We start from the raw sequence: 18,365 nt of genomic DNA, 5'->3' as shown, positions 1-18,365 counted from the left end.
CCCATGTTTTCATCTCCATGCTGACATTTCTTTAAAACCTAGAGTAATAGCATGGCGGTTCTGAGCTCACAGAACATGCAGAAAGAAAGCTTAAGGTTTTGATAGGATAAAAATTATTTCCAGTACACAATCCTGAATTCTAAAAACTTAAAATAAAGTTTTGAGGACTTCTGGCTTTCTGCAGCAAATTGTTGTATAAACATGCATTGTAAATTTTCAGATGCAAGAACTGCAAAAGAGTGAAGCACACAGTGCAACTCAGCAGGTCAGTTTTAACCTCAGCAGGACAGATATGAAAGGGGATGTAGAAATGTCATAAGAGAAAGCATTTTAAGCTTTGAGCTGGAAAACAGCCCTTGGGGCTGGCAGCTTGGATAGGGAAATACAAGACCTGCTGTACCTCATGTTCTCTAGGACAGCAGGCTGTTTGTCATTTGAAGAAAAAATGAAAGATTTCTTAGCTAATCATTCCTTGACAACTTTTTGTTAGGAGGGGATATGCTGAAGAGGATAAAGTTTACAACAAAGTTCTAGGTTTTAAGCATGTAAAAAGTTTGAAGTGTATCACCATTTAACTGGTTAATTTTTGTCTTCTTCTGTCGTAAACCCACTGGACTTTCTAGTAAGCCTTACTAAACCTTAGTCCTGTGTTTTAAGGTCGATCAGCTCTATGTAAAGCACTCGTGGCCACTGTAATTTAGTTTCACTTCTTGAGATTAGAAGTAACTAGATGAAAATAAATGAGGATTCTTAATAAAGTATTTGATTTCAGTGCAAAGCACTACATAACTTATCTAAAAGCTTACAGTAAATTTTAGATTTTTCAAGCATAATGATGTCTGTAGTAGAGACAGGATTTCCTTTTCATTTCTTATACTAATTAACAGTTCTTCCACTGTTATTAATGGGGATAAAACATTCTAGGTAGATGTTAGGTAAGTGTTGAAACAGTCCCTTGCATCTCTCAGAACTTGAAAGGCTTTAAATCAACTTACTGTCTTTACCAACTTGATATTATCAGCACATACAATCAGTGCTCTTTTGTCAGATTTCTACTTGAATTAGAACTACAGTCTGTTGTTAAGAGAAGTTGCCCTTGTTTTTTTGCCTTGATGCAAGTAGAAATGACAGAATTTCTGCAGCAAGTTATCCTTTCCTGGAAGTAACTCCACTGGGCTGGCCCCGCAGATCAGTGCTTTTCTTTATGTCTTCATAACATTTATGTGCAAATGTTGGTACACACATCTGCTCCATGTCTTTGCTGAAGCTGTAATGTGCTAATAAAAATGGACACAAATAAAAAGATTCTTATGGGACTGGTATGATGCCTCAGTATTTCTTAAGAACCTTATACCTCAACAGTGAAAACCTGACTACTTTGGGAAGGTAGAAGGTCTTTATAGGGTATTCACTTTTTTTCTCCCCTCCCTGAAGTTCATTACTGGGGAACCAATATAAACCTCTTAAACTCCAAGGAAGTGTCTCTGCCTCATGCCAAACTGCGAGTGCAGCCAAGCAGATTTAGAGCATCAGGCCCTTACAGAAGAGTTTGGAATGCAGAACTCTTCCCAGCAGTGAGCACCATAAGCATCTTTCTAGGCTTCATAGCCTGGCTTACCTGGGAATCATCAAGGTTTAGGATTCTCTAGAAACAGAGAGGAAAGATGGTAAACTACAGGGATTTTGAAGTTTTCCTCTCCCATGGGCTTCCTGGTGTTCCATAAATGACCTCAACAAACAATGCTGAATACTTACTGGCAGTGGTGTTATATTTACCTAAGACTGATGTTGCCACTCTTTTAAAGGACATTTCATCTGCTTTATCTGACTCCTTTCCAAACTCAGCAAAAAAGGAAAATAAGTTCAGGAAAACATATGATAACAAACATATGAAACATCCCCACTAGTGATAAAATAATGAAAACTCTCCAACCCAGAGGAAGCCAATTAACAAAGCATAGAAATTCTTGGAGGTAGTGGAAGGTGTGACTAGTATTTGTCAGGTCAAACCCTCACTACATTTAATTTGACAAATAAAAGGATGTTTCTTGAGTTTGCATTCCAGTCTTGCCAACTCTTTCTAAACAATCCGAGAATCAACTGAAATTTTTGTTACTAATTCCTTAGTCATCTTCCTCCCCTATTTCATATTCCACAAACAATGGTGTCCTTATTCAAAGGAGGAAGAATGAAGTTTTGAAAACAAAGCCACAAATCCTTGAAGGTCATGAGAGATTCTCATTTTCTGTAAAGGGCACCTAACAAATAAGACGAATGTCTTGTCTTCTAGAGAAGTTCTACATCCAGTGTGGTGGAATGAAACTGTTCTTGAGGAATGACAACCCAGGGCTGCTAAGGAAGTCCTCAGTTTCCTCAGCTGTGCAACCATGTTGTTACAGCTTTTTGAAAATTTTGTTTCCTACTGATACAGAAACTATTAAGAGATCCTGTAGCAAAAAATCTTCAGATGACCACATGAACTCATGAACTAGTCAAGTAAAAATAATTGAAGATGAACTTTGAATTTGCATATTTCACGTACTTTGGAATGCAATGTAGTTTGCACCTTTGCTGAGGCTATGAAATTAAAAAAAAACTATATTTTGTACTACTGGATCTTTGTAGGAGAAGAATACTTGAAGATTTCTTAGACATGTCTAAATTCTGCTACTTGAGAAGCAAACAGACAAAACCCAAAAAACTACACCCCAAAGAAAGCCCAAACCTTGACAGATGAAAAGAGGCACACATGCTGTTTCATAGACAATAGCACTACAGTTCAGACGATGCACTTCCTATCTGCAGTGTCCTCTGCTCTCTCCCAGATCCCAAACTACCAAGGACTTGGCTGTTTCTTTCCATCTGCCTTACACAGCCACTATGGCAAGGGGTACTTAATTATTTATTCTTATTATTATTATATAATAAAGCAAATTATTTAATCATTATAAATTATATTTTTATTTAGGGACTTTGAAAAGGGTATCCTTTATCCTAAGAGAGAAAATAACCCCACAAAGGCCAGTCTGCAACAGGAAGAAGCTAAATAACTGGTGTCCAGTGACAGAGCACGTGGGAATTGTTTGAAGCTGTGCCAGGGGAAGTTGTCTTGACACTGGGAAGCATTTCTTTACCAGGAGGGTGGTCAGATCTTGGAACAGGCTTCCTAGAGAGAGTGGTTGATGCCCCAAACCTGTCAGTGTTGAGGCATTGGAACCATATCCTTAATAGTGTGCTTTAACTATTGGTCAGCCTGGAAGCGGTCAGGCAGTTGGTTTGGATGATCATTTTAGGTCCCTTGCATTCCATCGCATCGCATCGCATCGCATCGCATCGCATCGCATCGCATCGCATCGCATCCCACCCCATCCCACCCCACCCCATCCCATCCCATCCCATCCCATCCCATCCCATCCCATCCCATCCCATCCCATCCCATCCCATCCCATCCCATCCCATCCCATTTCATTCCATTTCACTGCATGTATAGGTCTGGAGAAGGAATCTAAGGAGCCACCATCTCTCATGCTCCCAAGCAGAACACATACAAATATCCCACAGGTATATGTTCCCCAAAAGGGAGTTATGGCAACATGTTTCTCTTACACACACACAAGGAACAGGATGTACACACAGGCAAGTTTTTTTAGGACCAGCTGTTTTTTGCAGTGCTGTTCTTTGAGTTACTTCATGTCTGAAGGCTGACAACTACATGTGGTCACATATTATTGTCACTTTCCAACATAAAACACATTTTAAAATAACCTTCTAATGTTCCGTCTCTTTAATTACTCAATTAAGAATTAATTATGGTGGTACTTCTGCTATAGCAGCTACATGCTATACATCTGAAAGAATAAACCTCACAAGAGTGAATAAATATCACAACAGTGCTGAATTCTCATTTTTAGTCATTCTATTATTGATTGCCTGTATCATCACACCTCCCTGATGCTCAATGTCAATGTTACCATCCATTACTGACACAGAAATTGTTGTAAGGATTGTTATAAGGATTTTGAGCTCATATGTCCATTTCAAATGTTTAATTTTTCTCAGGTGTAGAAAATGGTATAGGGAAATAACAGACATACTTATAGAGAGCTGGACTGCGACACTAGTTCATTATCCCTATTACTCCTGTCCTGGATCCTGAGTAAATTCCCATTCATGGATGCATGCCTTCCTTTGTTACTGTTGCCACCTACAGGAAATCTCAGATCAGAGTGTCTTTTTAGTGATGATACTGCATAAATAAAACATCACAAAAAACTGTAAAAAGAAGGCAGGCGGAATAAAAGGACCTTCATTATCACCTAGTTTCCCCCTAAAAATAAAATAATTTTAAAAATTTCTTCACAGCATTCAGACTAAAAGTTGCAATATTTCTGTATTTTTACTGCAGACTTGTCTCCACTCCCAGTCCCTCAATGGTTCATAAAATTTTGCCTGTTCCCAGAAATGAGGCATAATCTGTTAACTGAGGAAGAACTGAGGTCGTCTTGACCTCCTTGTTTTTAATCCTCCAAGGAACCCAGTTTATTAAAATACAGAAATGAAAGTCTAGTTTATAAACTCTGTCAGGAAAAGGAGAGGTGTATTTAACTTTGTGCTGCATCATCTAGGAACAACTATTGCTCATATAATATACTTAGTCTAAATCCAGAAATCAGAAAAAGCAAAACATTCCCATTTAAAGATGGGAGGATAAGCAGACAGGAGTTTGGGAACTCAGTCTTCAACTTCCTAACGGTAGTAGTCATCTGATTTCCTAACAGGGCTTTAAAAAACATAAAATCAGCTTTACCCAAAATATCCACAGAGCTTTCTTTTAGTTTGACTAATTCACATTTCATGTATTTGAGCTCAATATTACCCTTTTCAGAAGTCTTTCTTGTCTTTCCTTGCAAGATTGCAAGACTTTAAAATAGCTTTAGTATTTTGGGTTCCTAGATCAGGAAAGTTTGATAAGCAATGCCACTAAGATTCTTTCTCACACACACAGATAGGTCAGATCACTTCTGAAGGTATTTAATTTCAGACCACAGTAAATTATATTGTGCAAGACTTGACCTCCACATTTTTCAGCTGTCTATAGTCTAAAGCTCTGATTTACAAAAGTTAGGCATAATGTGATTTTAACTTTTCACAGACCTCTCACTTTATTTAAAAGTTTCAGAAGAATTACTCATCACTCAGCAGAATCCAGGCAAAATTTGAGCCTAGCAATCTGTGGGCAATTATAGTCTTTTATATGACAAGTGTATCTTCCATTTCTGGTATTTTCCCCCATGTTGCAACTAACTGTAGCACTTCCCTAATTCTATAATGGAGTGGATGTGCCTTAATAACTTCTAATTACATCCCGTTGTTTTCCACTACAAAAAAACCCTTTTCATATAGCATCTGTTTCCACATCTCGTACCCCATGGCATTTCATCAGCTCACAGGGTTACCATTTAACTAACTTCCCCAAATTTAGGCCAGACACTCTAAAGAAAGCTCATATAAACTCTTACCTTACCAGAAAAATCCCCCCTGAAGATATTTGTATATGACCACAGTCAATTACAGCCTTAGAACACAGGACTTCCTCTCCTACACATTTCTCTTTTAGAGAATCTGCATAACTGCTCACACTGAAAGGCAAGAATTCTCCCTAATAGAAAGAAGAGGGCAGGAGGGATGTCTGTGTGGATACAGACAGTCCTTTCCTGCAGAATCCGACATCACTCTGGAATGAATCATGAAGCAGCATGGGCAGGGTCCTCTCCTGGCTAAACTGATGCTGTGGTTGATGGGTGCACTTGAGCATGGACACTGTCACAGAGGTTATGGATATGAAACAGGCTGTGTGATTAAAGCCTCTCTGGAATGGAGGACAATGGCTGAAATGTCAATATGGTGGGGCCAGGCAGTTTGAGTCTATCAGTCCCCCAATCTACCAAGGCAAGAGCCATGTGCTGACAGTGGGGGGATCAACAGCTGGATGGCTGGAAACACTATTTGTACCACTCCACTCTCCTGGGTCTTGAAAATCGGTCTTATGGGGGCACAGTACACCAGAAATAATCGAGTCAGACAATGGGATTAGTTTCCAAAGCAACCACATAAACACTTGGGCCAAAGAGCATGGCACTGTGTGGGAATACCACATTCCTGGTCAAGCATCAGCCTCTGGAAAGATCAAATGATGCAATGAAAGACCACACTGAGAGCAGTGGGTGGTGGGACCTTCACCTCCTGGGGTGCACATTTAGCAAAGGCCACCTGTCAGTCAACACCCAGGCATTGCCCACCAGATGGTGTGGCCCAGTCTAAACTTCTGCTTCTTGTACAAGGGGATAAAGTTCCTGCAGTGAACATTAAAAACATGCTGGGGAAAAGAGTCTGAGTTATCCCTACATCAGGCAAAGGTAAACCAATTCCTGGGATTGTTTTTGCTCAGGGACCTGGATGCAGATGGTGGGTCCTGTGAAAGGATGGAAAAGTCTGATAATCAAAGGGATTTGACTTTGGGAAAGAATAGCCAATGAATTATATCAATTACTGTGTAACACTGTGAATTATCACTTCTATGATGGCCCTGTGCCCATCACCACATTGGTCACCCCATGGTGCCTGTCTATGCTGTGCTGGTTTTGGGGCTCCAACCCCAAACCCCTCTTAATCACACGTTAATGAAGAATGAATTTGGATGGAGCCATGAGCACAGCAGTGATGGATTCAGAACTGCTTTCCACATACAAGAGTCCAACACCAAACACCTCTCCTGCCTGAAAACTGTTTCTGACAGATGGAGCCCAGGGTCATGCACTCAGTGAGCTCAGTGGGCTTTTACAGGGATGGTCCATAATTTAAGGGCATTTTATCTGTGTGTGTGCGTTTGTACCAAGAGAGGAAACTGATGAGGTTTTAGGAAGTGGGACCTGCATCACAGAAACTATATGGAATAAGGGATGCCTGCTGTCCTGACTTCAGCTGCAATCCAGTGAAATTTCTTCCCAGCAGTTGTTAGTGCTGTATTTTAGATTTGGTGTGAGAATAATTCTGTTAACATACTGGTGTTCTGCTTGTTCCTGAGCAGTCTTATCTTAAACCCAGGACTCTTCTGCGCCTCACGCTCTACCAGTGAGGAGGTGTGGCAAGAAGCCAGGACAGGTGACCTAAGCTGGCCAAAGGGATAGTCCATATCACAGATTAGCATGTCCATATCACAGATTAGCATGTCCAGTATATAAACAGGAGGAGATTGGCCAGGAGGGGCTGATCACTGCTGGGGGTGGGGTGGGCATCAGTCTTGTTTTGATTTTTTTCCTCTCATTAAAAAAAAAGTAATGATAATTATATTTTATTGTAATCACTGTTACTTCCACTATTGTATTTTATTTAGTTTAAATTATTACACTGTTCTTACCTACACCCACAAACTTCTTTCCTGATTATCCTTCCCACTGAGGGTGGGGACTGAGGGAGGGGCTGGGTGGTGCTTAGCTGCCAGCTGGGGTGAAACCATAACAATTAGGTTGTTCAAAGTCCCCTCTAGGCTGGGACTGAACACTTCCAGGAATGGGGCATCCACAACTTGTCTGCACAACCTCTGCCTCCACTACCCTCATGGTGAAGATTTTCTTCCTAATACAGAATAGCATAGAATTAAGACAATTGCTTCACTATCATAAATAAAACGGTTTACTAAGGCAACCAGATTTCAAAAGGTGTATGTTTCTTTTGGAAAAAATAATTCTCCTACCCACCCTATTTGCTTATGTTCTTCGACTTTTAACGCGGGTGCTAACGTCAGGTGTGCAGGTTGTATGTGAAAAGAGATTTATTGTTACACAGATGCAAGGCGGTTACATGCATTCCAGTTCCAAGAAAAGCAGGCAGTTCTACTCAGCTTCACCTCTTCATTTCTTGCTTGTATCTCCACTTCAAAGTCGCTGCATGGTGTCCATCTGTACTTCCTGTAAGTACAACTATGCAATGCAACAGTGACTCCAGAAGTTAATTTATTTCTTTTTCTTCCCTTTACCTTTCTTGCCTCCCTCTCCTTGCTGAAGGCTTTGATCACTACCTCCCATCTTCTGAGTTCTTGTTTTCAGTTTGGGAATGGTTTCTGCAGCATACAGCATCACTGATTTACCTAAAATACAGGGAGAGATCAATGTATGCCTGCTATGTTAAGAATGGATATAAAGCCTGGCAGATCAGCTTCCTCCCCCCTGGTACAGCAAGCAGCTTGTGAAAAATTCTTGGGGAAAAAAAATAAAAATGCAGGACTGATAAAGTCACAGTAGTCTGGAAAAGCCACATAGCCCGACAATCTTCAAAGTGCCTACACGCTTTCTGCTACTCTTTCCCTCCACCTCCTACTGGTCCAGAACACTGGTGACAGAATGATCAGGCAAAATCTACATGCATTTTTAGAAAGGCACTACCGCCCTCCAGAAGGACTCTGGTTTTAAATCATCTCCCTATGTCAGCACTCTCATGCTACTCTACACCCAGCACTCTTCTTGCTCTTTCCTGAAGATAGAAACTGCTTCTCTTTTATATAGGGATTCATCTTCAAAAAAATGCAAAAGATGAAATTGTCATTCAAGATGAATAATTGGTATTAATTAGTTAAGGGCTGCTGCTTCATTGTTGATTTATGAAAATGGCCGGTGGAAAATTCAGTTTAACTCAGTATTGTGTTTTATCAATTTAGCATCCACTCTGATGCCCAGATGATGTATGTATCCTAAAAAAACCGCTGGAATTTAACCATTTAAGAACTAAACTCTTTCAAATGTCAGCAAAGCAGTAAGCCCAAACTGAACACATGCTTTGTTCCATGCAGCAATCACACAATGTTCCCCACAAGCCCCTCCTTCTGCTGCAGAAGCAGCAGAATCAAAGGCAACAGCATTTTACAAACTTTACTCAATGCTCACAACTTAATTTTGTTGACTATTACAAGCAATGAGATTTAACGGTAAACTGTAGGATTTATAATAGTTAAAACTAATTAAGCAGGCTGTTAACATAAAATAAACCAAGTCTTTCTGGTTTATTAAGAGGTGAGGTACCTAAACCCAGACACTCTACTCACGTGTTGGAAACTGAGGTAAACATGGGTTGCCATCATCTTGTTTGAGCTGGATTCGTACTCTACCTCTGTACTGCACATCTCTGTTCCATTCTCTGGGATACATCTTGTTCTTCTGCCATACAAAAGGGGAAGTATATTATAATGTGCATTGGAAGACAACTGTTTCAGAGGCACTGTTTAAAACAACTCCTGGTACTGAACAATTTTGTGAGTAAATTTGTGAGTAAATTTTATGTCACAGTGGTCTGGACCACAGGGGCACAGGTTTTGGTTTTATCTCCACTGCTACAAACCCTTCTGGACACCTAGGGATAGCAAGTGATAGGTCACAATCACTGCTTATGGCTAATTATTGCCTTCATTCTTGATAAAACATCCCAGGTTTCTCAGTACAGATGGTGTGCACTGTCCAAATACTTCTGAAAAACAAACTGATTGTGTAGCAGGCTCTGGACGAGGACCTGTATTCCTCTTAGAAAAAACAACACAGTTCTAAATTAATAATTACTTCAGGAAATGATGTGTGAAGTTACCCCTCTAGAAATCCAGACTCATTCCCTAAGGAAAAAGTAACCAATAAGCTATTTAAAGAGCAAGCATGTACTGCAATAAAAAGCTAACGTTGTCTGGCTGAAATGTAACTCCAAAGAACTATGAAGATTCCAACTATCAGCTATTCTTATACAAAACTAATTGCAAAGGTCATTACCTTCCATTAAAAATATCTGTTTTTAAAAGCTTAATTTGCAGAGTTGCAGCTTGCAAGAACAGCTTTTATTCTCACACACTTTTAAACATTCAGGAAAGTCTTCTAAGAAGGATGATAAAAAAGAAGTAATTTTTTTATAAGCTTTACAAGTCACATTGTCTGAGAGATCTGAGATATTCCTGACATGCATGAGGAATGTAACATTTACTTCATGATTATGGTCAGTTATCATACAAAGCAAGCAAAGCTAGTAACAAAACTTCTGAACCACAACTCATTAAAAAAAAGATATGACAAGAGAACAAATGAATTTGGAGGTTTTTGTATGTGGGGACTTTTTTTTTTAATTACCTCTAGTAACACATTGAATCCTACTGCAGCACATACATCTTGAATTTCTGTAGATGTGGGATTTTCAACAGCCTGTTGAAACAATGTGTTAAAATTAATTAGTGCTCAACTATGACCTGTCAAAAAATAAAATAGTTACCAGTTTCCCACCCTACTCAGCAATTAGGAAAAGAGAAGATACAAATCTAGTGAATAAGTAATTTGTCAGTGATGCTGTGCTTTAGAAAACATTAAAAAAAAAAGAGCTAAGACATCAGGAAACAGATGAGATAGATTTCACTAGGACAGGGGAGCAAGTTAAAGAATTACTTAGAAAAAGTAATTGAAATTAACAGTTATTGTATGTAATGAGATACCAAATCTGTGAACCAGCAACAGCAAACTTACAGCAAGGATTGAGGGAGGAAAAAACCACAAAATTTCTATCCACAGCAGATAGAAATTCCTATCTGCTGATAGGAATCTGCTGATAGGCAGCAATTCCTCCCATAGGTAGCTCTTTGATAGGCAATTTGCATACTCAAGAGAGATTTTATTTAAAAAAAAAACCCAAACCCTAAGCCCCTAAGCAGTAAGAAAAGCCCTTTATATTCCCAGAAATGCTTGCTAAAACTATTACAAATGAGCGACATAACAAAAAACTACTTCTGGACAGATCCAAAGCAGCAATAACTACCATGCCTGTGTGTCACATGCACAGGACACAGAGTATAGGCTCACATAATCAGTCACCAGAACCCAATCATTAGCTAGCTACTTTTTTCTGCATTGCTTTCAAATTCTGCAAACTATCTGTGTAGGCAGCTGAGTGTATTCAGTTCCTCATTACTTCACCTGCTTGCTCATGGTGCTGCTCCCATGAAAGCAAACACTTCAGCTCAGGACTCTCCTACTAAATTCACATGCTGGCACTAGATTACCTTCAAATACACTGTTATTTCCACACCATGAGGGAATGGAAAGATCAGAGAGATGTATTTTCCAGCACTCTACACACTACTGCATTGCAAAACAAAATGTCCTACTTTCCCTGCCACCCATAAAATTACCTTGTCTATAGGTATCCTTCTTCCTTCTGCTATTGTCTTCTTGTTATTCAAATAAGCTGGATAAATGCAGATGAATCTAAAAAGAGAAAACAGCGAGGTTTTAAGCAAGATATATCAACTCAATGCTTATGCAGTATTTTCCTAATAGGAGAAAACGAAATGTCATGGCTACAACACAGAAGTTCCCACAGCAGCGTAGAACAACCATTTGTTTTCCCTAGACTGCTTAATAAGATGCTGCAAAATCCCACTTTGAGTTATCATGGAAACTGCATGACACCAGTTTTTGGGGCACTATGTGTACAAGGGATGGCACTACCCATTCTGAGGGGAAAAAAAAAAAAACCAAACCAAAACCATGAGGCTGAAATATAACCTTTTGACCTATTTCTTACAATCTTGAAGCATGGAATACACATATTTCCCTGAAAAGAATTAACATTTTCTTATCACTATTAGCTAAGTTCTGTGACTTCTTTTTTTTAAATTTATTTTCACAGGGAGATCACCCCAGATTTGGGTACATCTATAAAAGCTACTGAAACTGTGCTCTTACTGAAACTTGCTTAAAGATTTTTCAATAGATTTACATGTGTTAAGCACATACACGGGATTAGTGTGACAGAACCTCAATTATACTAATCAGATAATTAAAAAAAACAACTAGCTGAGACCAAGGGGATCTGGAAGAAGGCTCACATTGATTTTAATAAGAATCTATGAGAGCATGAGGAAATAGTTAAAATGAGTAAAACATATGGTGCAGACAGATTCCAATTGGCTGAATGACAAGGATCACGTTCCTGGCTGCCTCTAAAAACCAACCCAAATCACCTCAACTTCTACTGTTTTCTCCTTCTCTTGTCCAGAGGTGTTCTCCACTCTTTGCTACTGCCATCTTTATGAGCCGACTAGCTCTGGGTTCTGCCTGGGGACTCCAGTCTCGTTACGGACTTCCCAATCACACAAGAGTCACCACCACCCATTGTCCCACAGGGATTTAACTTCAACCACCATCATCCCTCGCTCCACGGGCATTGAAACCACCATCCCTTTCTCCACGCGCGTTTTCTTTTTCGCGAGCCCTGAATAACAAAGGAACCCAGAAAGACCCGACCCCAAACCAGCCGTGCTCACGGTACCTCTCCTTGTCCGCAGAGGACGCGGCGCCGCCGGCGGCGGCCATGACAGCAGCATCTCCCCCGCCCCGCCCCGCGCCACGGCGGCGGAGAGGGCCCGCCCCCAACCGCACGATGCGAGATTCTATTGGTCAATACGGCCATCTGTCAAAATCCGCAGCCTGTGAGAAGGTGCGACATCAGCGCCGAGGCCGCACACGCGACTTCCGCCAGGCTGAGGGAGTGAGGGCGGGAATGGCGGCGGGCAGGGCCGGAGTTCCGAGAGTGTGCGGAAAAACTGTCACACAGCCGTGAACAATGGGCTGCAGGCGCCAATGAAATTAGGGCCCCGAGGATCGCGGTGGGCGACGCAAAATGTGTTCGGAGGGCACCAAGCCGCCGTGTGGTGCCCTGCACTCACAAAGCTCTAACGGTGTTTGAATCCAAGAACGATTTGTCTAAGAAATGCCGGGAAATGTTTATTTGGCATTACCACAGCTTCCGGTACAATTACACGAGAAAAACAGGCTAAAGCTTAAGGGAAAAACTACGGGGTCAGTACTGGGTCCAGTCCTGTGTCGCACCTTCACTGAGGCTGTGGATGAGGGGCAGGTGCCCCCTCAGCGATGGTGACCCAGCAGTGGGGCGCCCTTGCTGGTGGCACCGAGCCGTGAGGGGGGCTCATACACCACAGCGGCGTGGTGCTGTCCACAGAGGACCGGGACAGGCTGGGGAAAGGGGCTGACAGGAGCCTCAAGCAGTTCGGCCTGGGAAGAACCCAGTCCTGCAGCTGGGAGCAGCCCCAGGCAGCAGCACGGGCTGGGAATGGGAATGCCCCGTTTGTAAGGAAAGGCCCTGGGGCTCCTGCTGGACCCTGATCTGAACATAGGCCAGCGACCTCTGCCTGTTGACACCACTGGGACAAGGCCAGTGGTGTCTGGGCTGCCCCACGAGAAGTGTTTCCAGCAGGGCAGGTGAGGTGATACTGCCCCTTAGCACTGGGGTGGCCACACCAGGAGTACCAGGCTCAGCCCTGGGCTTCCCCGGACAAGACAGACACGGACCCTGGAACAGCTCAACCTGGAAAAGAAAAAGCTCAGGGGATCTAACCAATGCACATAAACTCCTGCAGGGAGGGTGCAAGGAGGATGGATCCAGGCTCTTTCCAGAGGTGCCCAGTGACAGCACCAGGAGTGATGGGCACACATTGAAACACAGGAAGTTCCCTCTGAACATCAGGAAACTACTTTTCCTTGTGAGGATGACCGAGCACCAGCACAGGCTGCCCAGAGGGATGGTGGTGTCTCTATTCGTGGAGATACTGAAAAGCTGTGTGGGAGTGATCCTGGACTGCCAGCTCTTGGTGGCCCTGCTGGAGCAGTGGTTGGACCAGATGACACCTGGAGGTCCCTGCCAGCCTCAGCCATTCAGTCACCCTGCGAATTTCACATGTCATATTTTGTGCACTCTTCATACAGCAGCAATGTACCAGGACAAAGAACTGAAAGGTATCTATTCAGTATTTATCTGCGGCAGTGTCTTTTTAAATTTTTCTGCTCCACTAACATATCAAGCTGGCAACACAATATGGAAGAGGGAGTGCTAAGACTCAAGTGCCAAGCAGTAGTTTCCCCCAGGGAGAACTGCAAGTACCGTTCATGAAAACTTGGCAGAATTAAGAGTTACAGAGAAGCTTCAGAAGGAATCAGGGTGGCACAGATTAAACAGTTATTGTCTGTTCAGGTTTTTGAATGATGAGGAGTTTTGTTGTCTCCAGTCTTTGCTCTCATTCTGTCAGAATGAATGCACTGCACAAAGTACTGCAGAAGACACAAACAGCACAACTGTGTCGCATCAGCAGGAGCAAGCAGCTTTTGGAAGTGTGACTGCAGCTCTCTGTTACCAGCTCAGCGACTTGGCAGCTCCTCACAAACATGACTCAACAAGCTCCTCAGCTGAAAAACAAGGTTATGTAAATGAGGTGTGCCAGTTATGGAGGAAGATTTTGCTGCAATACTTGTCCAGTGCTAAAGACAGATTTTCTGAGGGTTATCTCCAGATTACCTTGAAACTGACTGGTACAGAGGAAAGTGTAGCTTTCTGAGAGGTAATCAATTTACAAATAATTACTTAGATATTTTGTTGCTTAGCCACAAAGCGTTCTCATCTTGTTAGCAGTAGCTTGATAATGGATTTCCTGTGCTTTGCTTTCTTTGCACAGTGTTTTTATTTTAAACCCCCATTCCTTGCACATGCTTGTCCTTATATTGAATGACTTTGTACTGAGATCTCTACCACCTAAGAAGTGTCAAGAGCTTCCATTACCTTGGGAGTTGTCCTGCTGTCCAGGTCATCACTGCTTAAATCTAGGCATCAGCCAACATGGGCAGAAGTTTCTTCTGTCAACTGCTGTCACTGCTTTTAGCAAGACAGATGTAGGCTGTCAGGGAGGAGAGGGGTGTTAGTGCATAGTGTGTGCGCAGGGGGGATGTGGACAAACCAGGTACAATGTATTCATTGTCTCTGTGCAGGCATGAAGTGCACAGGGCACATTCATGATCTGATTATGGCATGAAATGTGGTCATCCTACACCTTGTTACTACCATTTGGTTTGAACAATATGCTTTTTTCCTGGGACGCAGAGGTCTGAACCCAGCAAAAGTGTATAAACATAAATTTCTCTCTGCAGGACAGTGCTCTAGCAGGGTTTGAATCGAAGGACAATCAAATCCAATCTTCTAGGAAGTAATGCTGAGAAATATTTATTTGGCATTGCCACAGCTTCATTTTTTAAAATTGAAACATAGGCTAAAACTTTTAATGAAAAAATACTAAAAATTACTCCATACTATTCCCTTAGATTTCTATAGTGGTTTTAGGCTCTCTCAGGTAGATTGTAAAGCAATCTCCTTGGTGAAATCTCCTCTGGTGCATCTCCTTGAGAAACAGTTCTCTGATAGTATGTTGAAGGCAGTGAACACAGCTGCAGTTTGTGAGTACCATGATTGCATATTAAGATTGCTCTCAGTCAGTCCACCTAATAGAGGGCACTGAGAAAGGTTTTGTGTATTTTAATGTTGTATTATTTGACAGTTGCATGTTATTTTTTTTTTCTTCAAATTCTCGTAGCTTTTAAATACCAACATATTAATGGCTTATCTTGGAAAAGAATATTTAAATTTAGTGTTGCGAAAGATACATAGTGTGTGTCAGCATTTGTGAAATAGAAAGGGTATGAAGACAAAAATTATTTTCCATATCTTTTTCAGATGGAAAAATAATAAAAAAATTGTCAGAAATGGAGTTTGTGGAATTACAGACTGGATCACATGGCGAACATAAGTGACTACACAGGGGAAGCATGGGGGTTTTTTCTGCAAATCTTATTACTTACCAGTCTCCTTTATGGGTGCTAGTATTCCCAATGTCTTGAAACCAGGATGCCTAATATGAAGCAATGAGTAGAGATATCAGTTTAATCCCTATCATCACTGTAGAATGACTTCACTGAGTATATGGGATCCAATCACTGCATTTGTTCTAGTGCCATAAGAAATACATTTCAAAATTGAATTCTGCAGATTTCCAGCCTGAGGAGCTCAGAGACAGAAGTAGGTCACAAAGCATTCCAGCTCAGGCACGCTGTAGCTGCATGTATTTCCCAAGTATCTGCTGGCCCAGGACTCAGAAATGGAATGGAGCACTCAACACCTGACAGGTTTTAAACAATTTCAAGCAGTATGAAGAGAAGGTTCAATTGCTGGTGAGGATAGGACTTGTACACATCTGCAGCAAAACATCAAGACTGCAGATAGTGCCTTTGGAGAGTAGTAGCAGGGATACTGGTCTTGGAAAGATGTGTTTAACTTGCTGAGGTTATTCCTGTGTCTGTGGCCACTGCAGTGGAGGGGAAGGGCAGGGAATGAAAATTACACTATAAAATCCTAAAGAAGAGAATTCTGTCTCTTCTGTCACCATGAAGTCAGGTGTCCTGATTGAGACTCTGTTTTTACTGTTAATGGCTTTTAGGGAAGAAAAAAAAAAAAAAAAAAAAAAATTCCCCAACAAAAATCAAAAACCCCCTCAAACCTCAAAGAAAACCCTTCCCAAACAAACCAACCCAGCAACAAGAGCCCTCTACAAATACAAAACAGCAATTCAAAGTGGTTGTGATAGATTGCTGCAATTCACCTGGAGTAAATGCAAATGCCCTAACTGGAAGTGGGAGCACAAGCCTATGGAGATGATTTGAGGTGACACAGTTTGTATGTGATACAGTGTTTTACTGGAAGTGTCACATACACCTTCTTATTCAGACATTCTTATTCACCTTCATCCAAACCTTGACTTATTACATCCATATTCAGTTTCTTCTCACTTGAGGCTATACTTCATAGTCTAAACATACAAAACTTTCATTGTGAAAAATGCTTCATGAATTATAACTCAAGTTGGAAGTAACTTCCAGAGTACATCTTCAACAGCTCAGAGAGAAAATTATGTTGTCCTTCATTTAGTTTTGTTTTGCTGGTATTTACTTACCATGAGACTTCAACACGCAGAATTAACCACTAATTGCCACTTTCACAAGACTGTATGTGCCATTTTCCCAAAGCAAGGGGTGTCCCTACCTATGGCAGAGTTTCAACCCAGAACTGGATGATTTCTAAGGTCCCTTTCCTACTCAAGCCATTCTGTGATTCTGTGATTTTAAATTCATAGACTGCCTTTCAGTTTTAACGATCCAGAATCCTGTCTGCTACATAAGTGTTACCAGAAGATAGAGGCACTACCTCATGCCCATACAGAGAACACTAACACAGCATTCTTTATGAATCAGCAGAAGCACCACTTCTGTTCATCTCAGTGGGAGAGGACTGTAAATGTCAGTAGTTTATTTAAGGAGCGTTGATGTTCTAAAGCCACTTGAGGCTTAAATGTTTCTATCTGTGCAAGAGCTGCACCACCAAGAGCAGCTGACAAGTGGCCTTGAAACAACCAGCCTTACTTATATGGTGTTTGGATCTAAAAGTTTTGTCACCTAGACCCTAACCTTGACTTGCATGAAGTAATGTACAGCAAACAATATATAGTGTTTCACCGAGATCTTGAGGATAATGCTGGGCACTGCACTGCCAAAATTCTATCCAAATCCCTATTAGCTGGCCACAATGGAACTGGCAAAGTGGGATTTCTACCCATCTCTCATTCCTTCTGTTTGCAAAGATTGTATCTCTTAAGTATGGAGCTCAGTTGTACACCTATTCTTTATCCTTCTGTTATAGCTTTGTAAAGCAACTGACAGCTGTGTAAATTCACAGCTGTGTACAGCCAGCTTCCAAGATCAAAAGAAACCATCAGTCATCTGTGTGTGATACAGTTATACAGTATTTGCTCTGAATTCATAGCTTTCACTACAGCTAGATTTTCACTTTGAACAACTCCAAATGATTTATGTTCTGGTTTTGGCTGGGATAGTTAATTTTCTTTCTAGTAAGTAGTATAGTACTGTGTTTTGAATTTGTATGGGAATGTTGAAAATGCACTGATGTTTTTGTTGCTAGAATAAGTTTCTCATGCCCTGCCAGGAAAAGAGCTGAGTGGCACAAGAAGTTGAGGGGGGACACATAAACCAGCCATAATGATAGTTCCAGACCTTATGGCATCATGCTGAAGATATACCTATGGAGAAAGTGGGCTGGAGGCTCATGCTCGGGGATTGCCTAGGAATCAGTCAACAAGTGGTAAGCAACTGTATTGTGACTCACTTGTTTTGCAGATTCTCTATTATTATTGTTATTATTGTTATCATCATCATCATAGTCATCATCATCATAATTTTCTTCCTTTTCTGTTTATTCAACTATCTTTATCTGCATCTACAGTCTTCTCAATTTTGCTTGTCTGATTGTCTCCCCCATCCCACAGGAGGGGAGCGAGTGGAGCGAGTAGCTGGGTAGTGTTTGATTGCCAGCTGTGGTTTAAACAGTGCCACTTAAAACACTTAAAAGTGTCAAATACTCCATCACAGCTGTTCAGC

The 18,365-nt window shown here is 41.3% G+C and overlaps 1 protein-coding gene across 1 annotated transcript; it reads right to left on the bottom strand.

Moving 5' to 3' along the window:
- Window positions 1-3,774: 3,774 nt before the first annotated feature.
- Window positions 3,775-12,420, bottom strand: SRP19 (signal recognition particle 19). The gene is made up of 5 exons (XM_084225853.1): window positions 12,349-12,420; window positions 11,207-11,282; window positions 10,158-10,229; window positions 9,098-9,209; window positions 3,775-8,146 (listed from the first exon to the last, which is right to left on the bottom strand). Exons 1-5 carry the CDS (start codon window positions 12,390-12,392, stop codon window positions 8,013-8,015), a joined length of 438 nt encoding a protein of 145 aa, XP_084081979.1. The 5' UTR covers window positions 12,393-12,420; the 3' UTR covers window positions 3,775-8,012.
- Between the last annotated feature and the right edge of the window lie 5,945 nt (window positions 12,421-18,365).

The sequence above is a fragment of the Fringilla coelebs genome (genome assembly GCF_963513975.1).
Source record: "Fringilla coelebs genome assembly, chromosome: Z".
In the NCBI taxonomy this organism is placed as follows: Eukaryota; Metazoa; Chordata; class Aves; order Passeriformes; family Fringillidae; genus Fringilla; species Fringilla coelebs.
The sequence above is the reverse complement of the archived record's forward strand: the minus strand, read 5'-3'. Positions and strand labels throughout refer to the sequence as shown.

Bases quoted from the DNA above. Each gene is read 5' to 3' on its own strand.
- SRP19 (XM_084225853.1), bottom strand. From the start codon at position 12,392: ATGGCCGCCGCCGGCGGCGCCGCGTCCTCTGCGGACAAGGAGAG. The intron at 11,283-12,348 runs GTACCGTGAGCA...TTCTCTTTTTAG, and splicing joins TCCTCTGCGGACAAGGAGAG to ATTCATCTGCATTTATCCAG. The intron at 8,147-9,097 runs GTGAGTAGAGTG...CCTGTATTTTAG, and splicing joins TTTACCTCAGTTTCCAACAC to GTAAATCAGTGATGCTGTAT.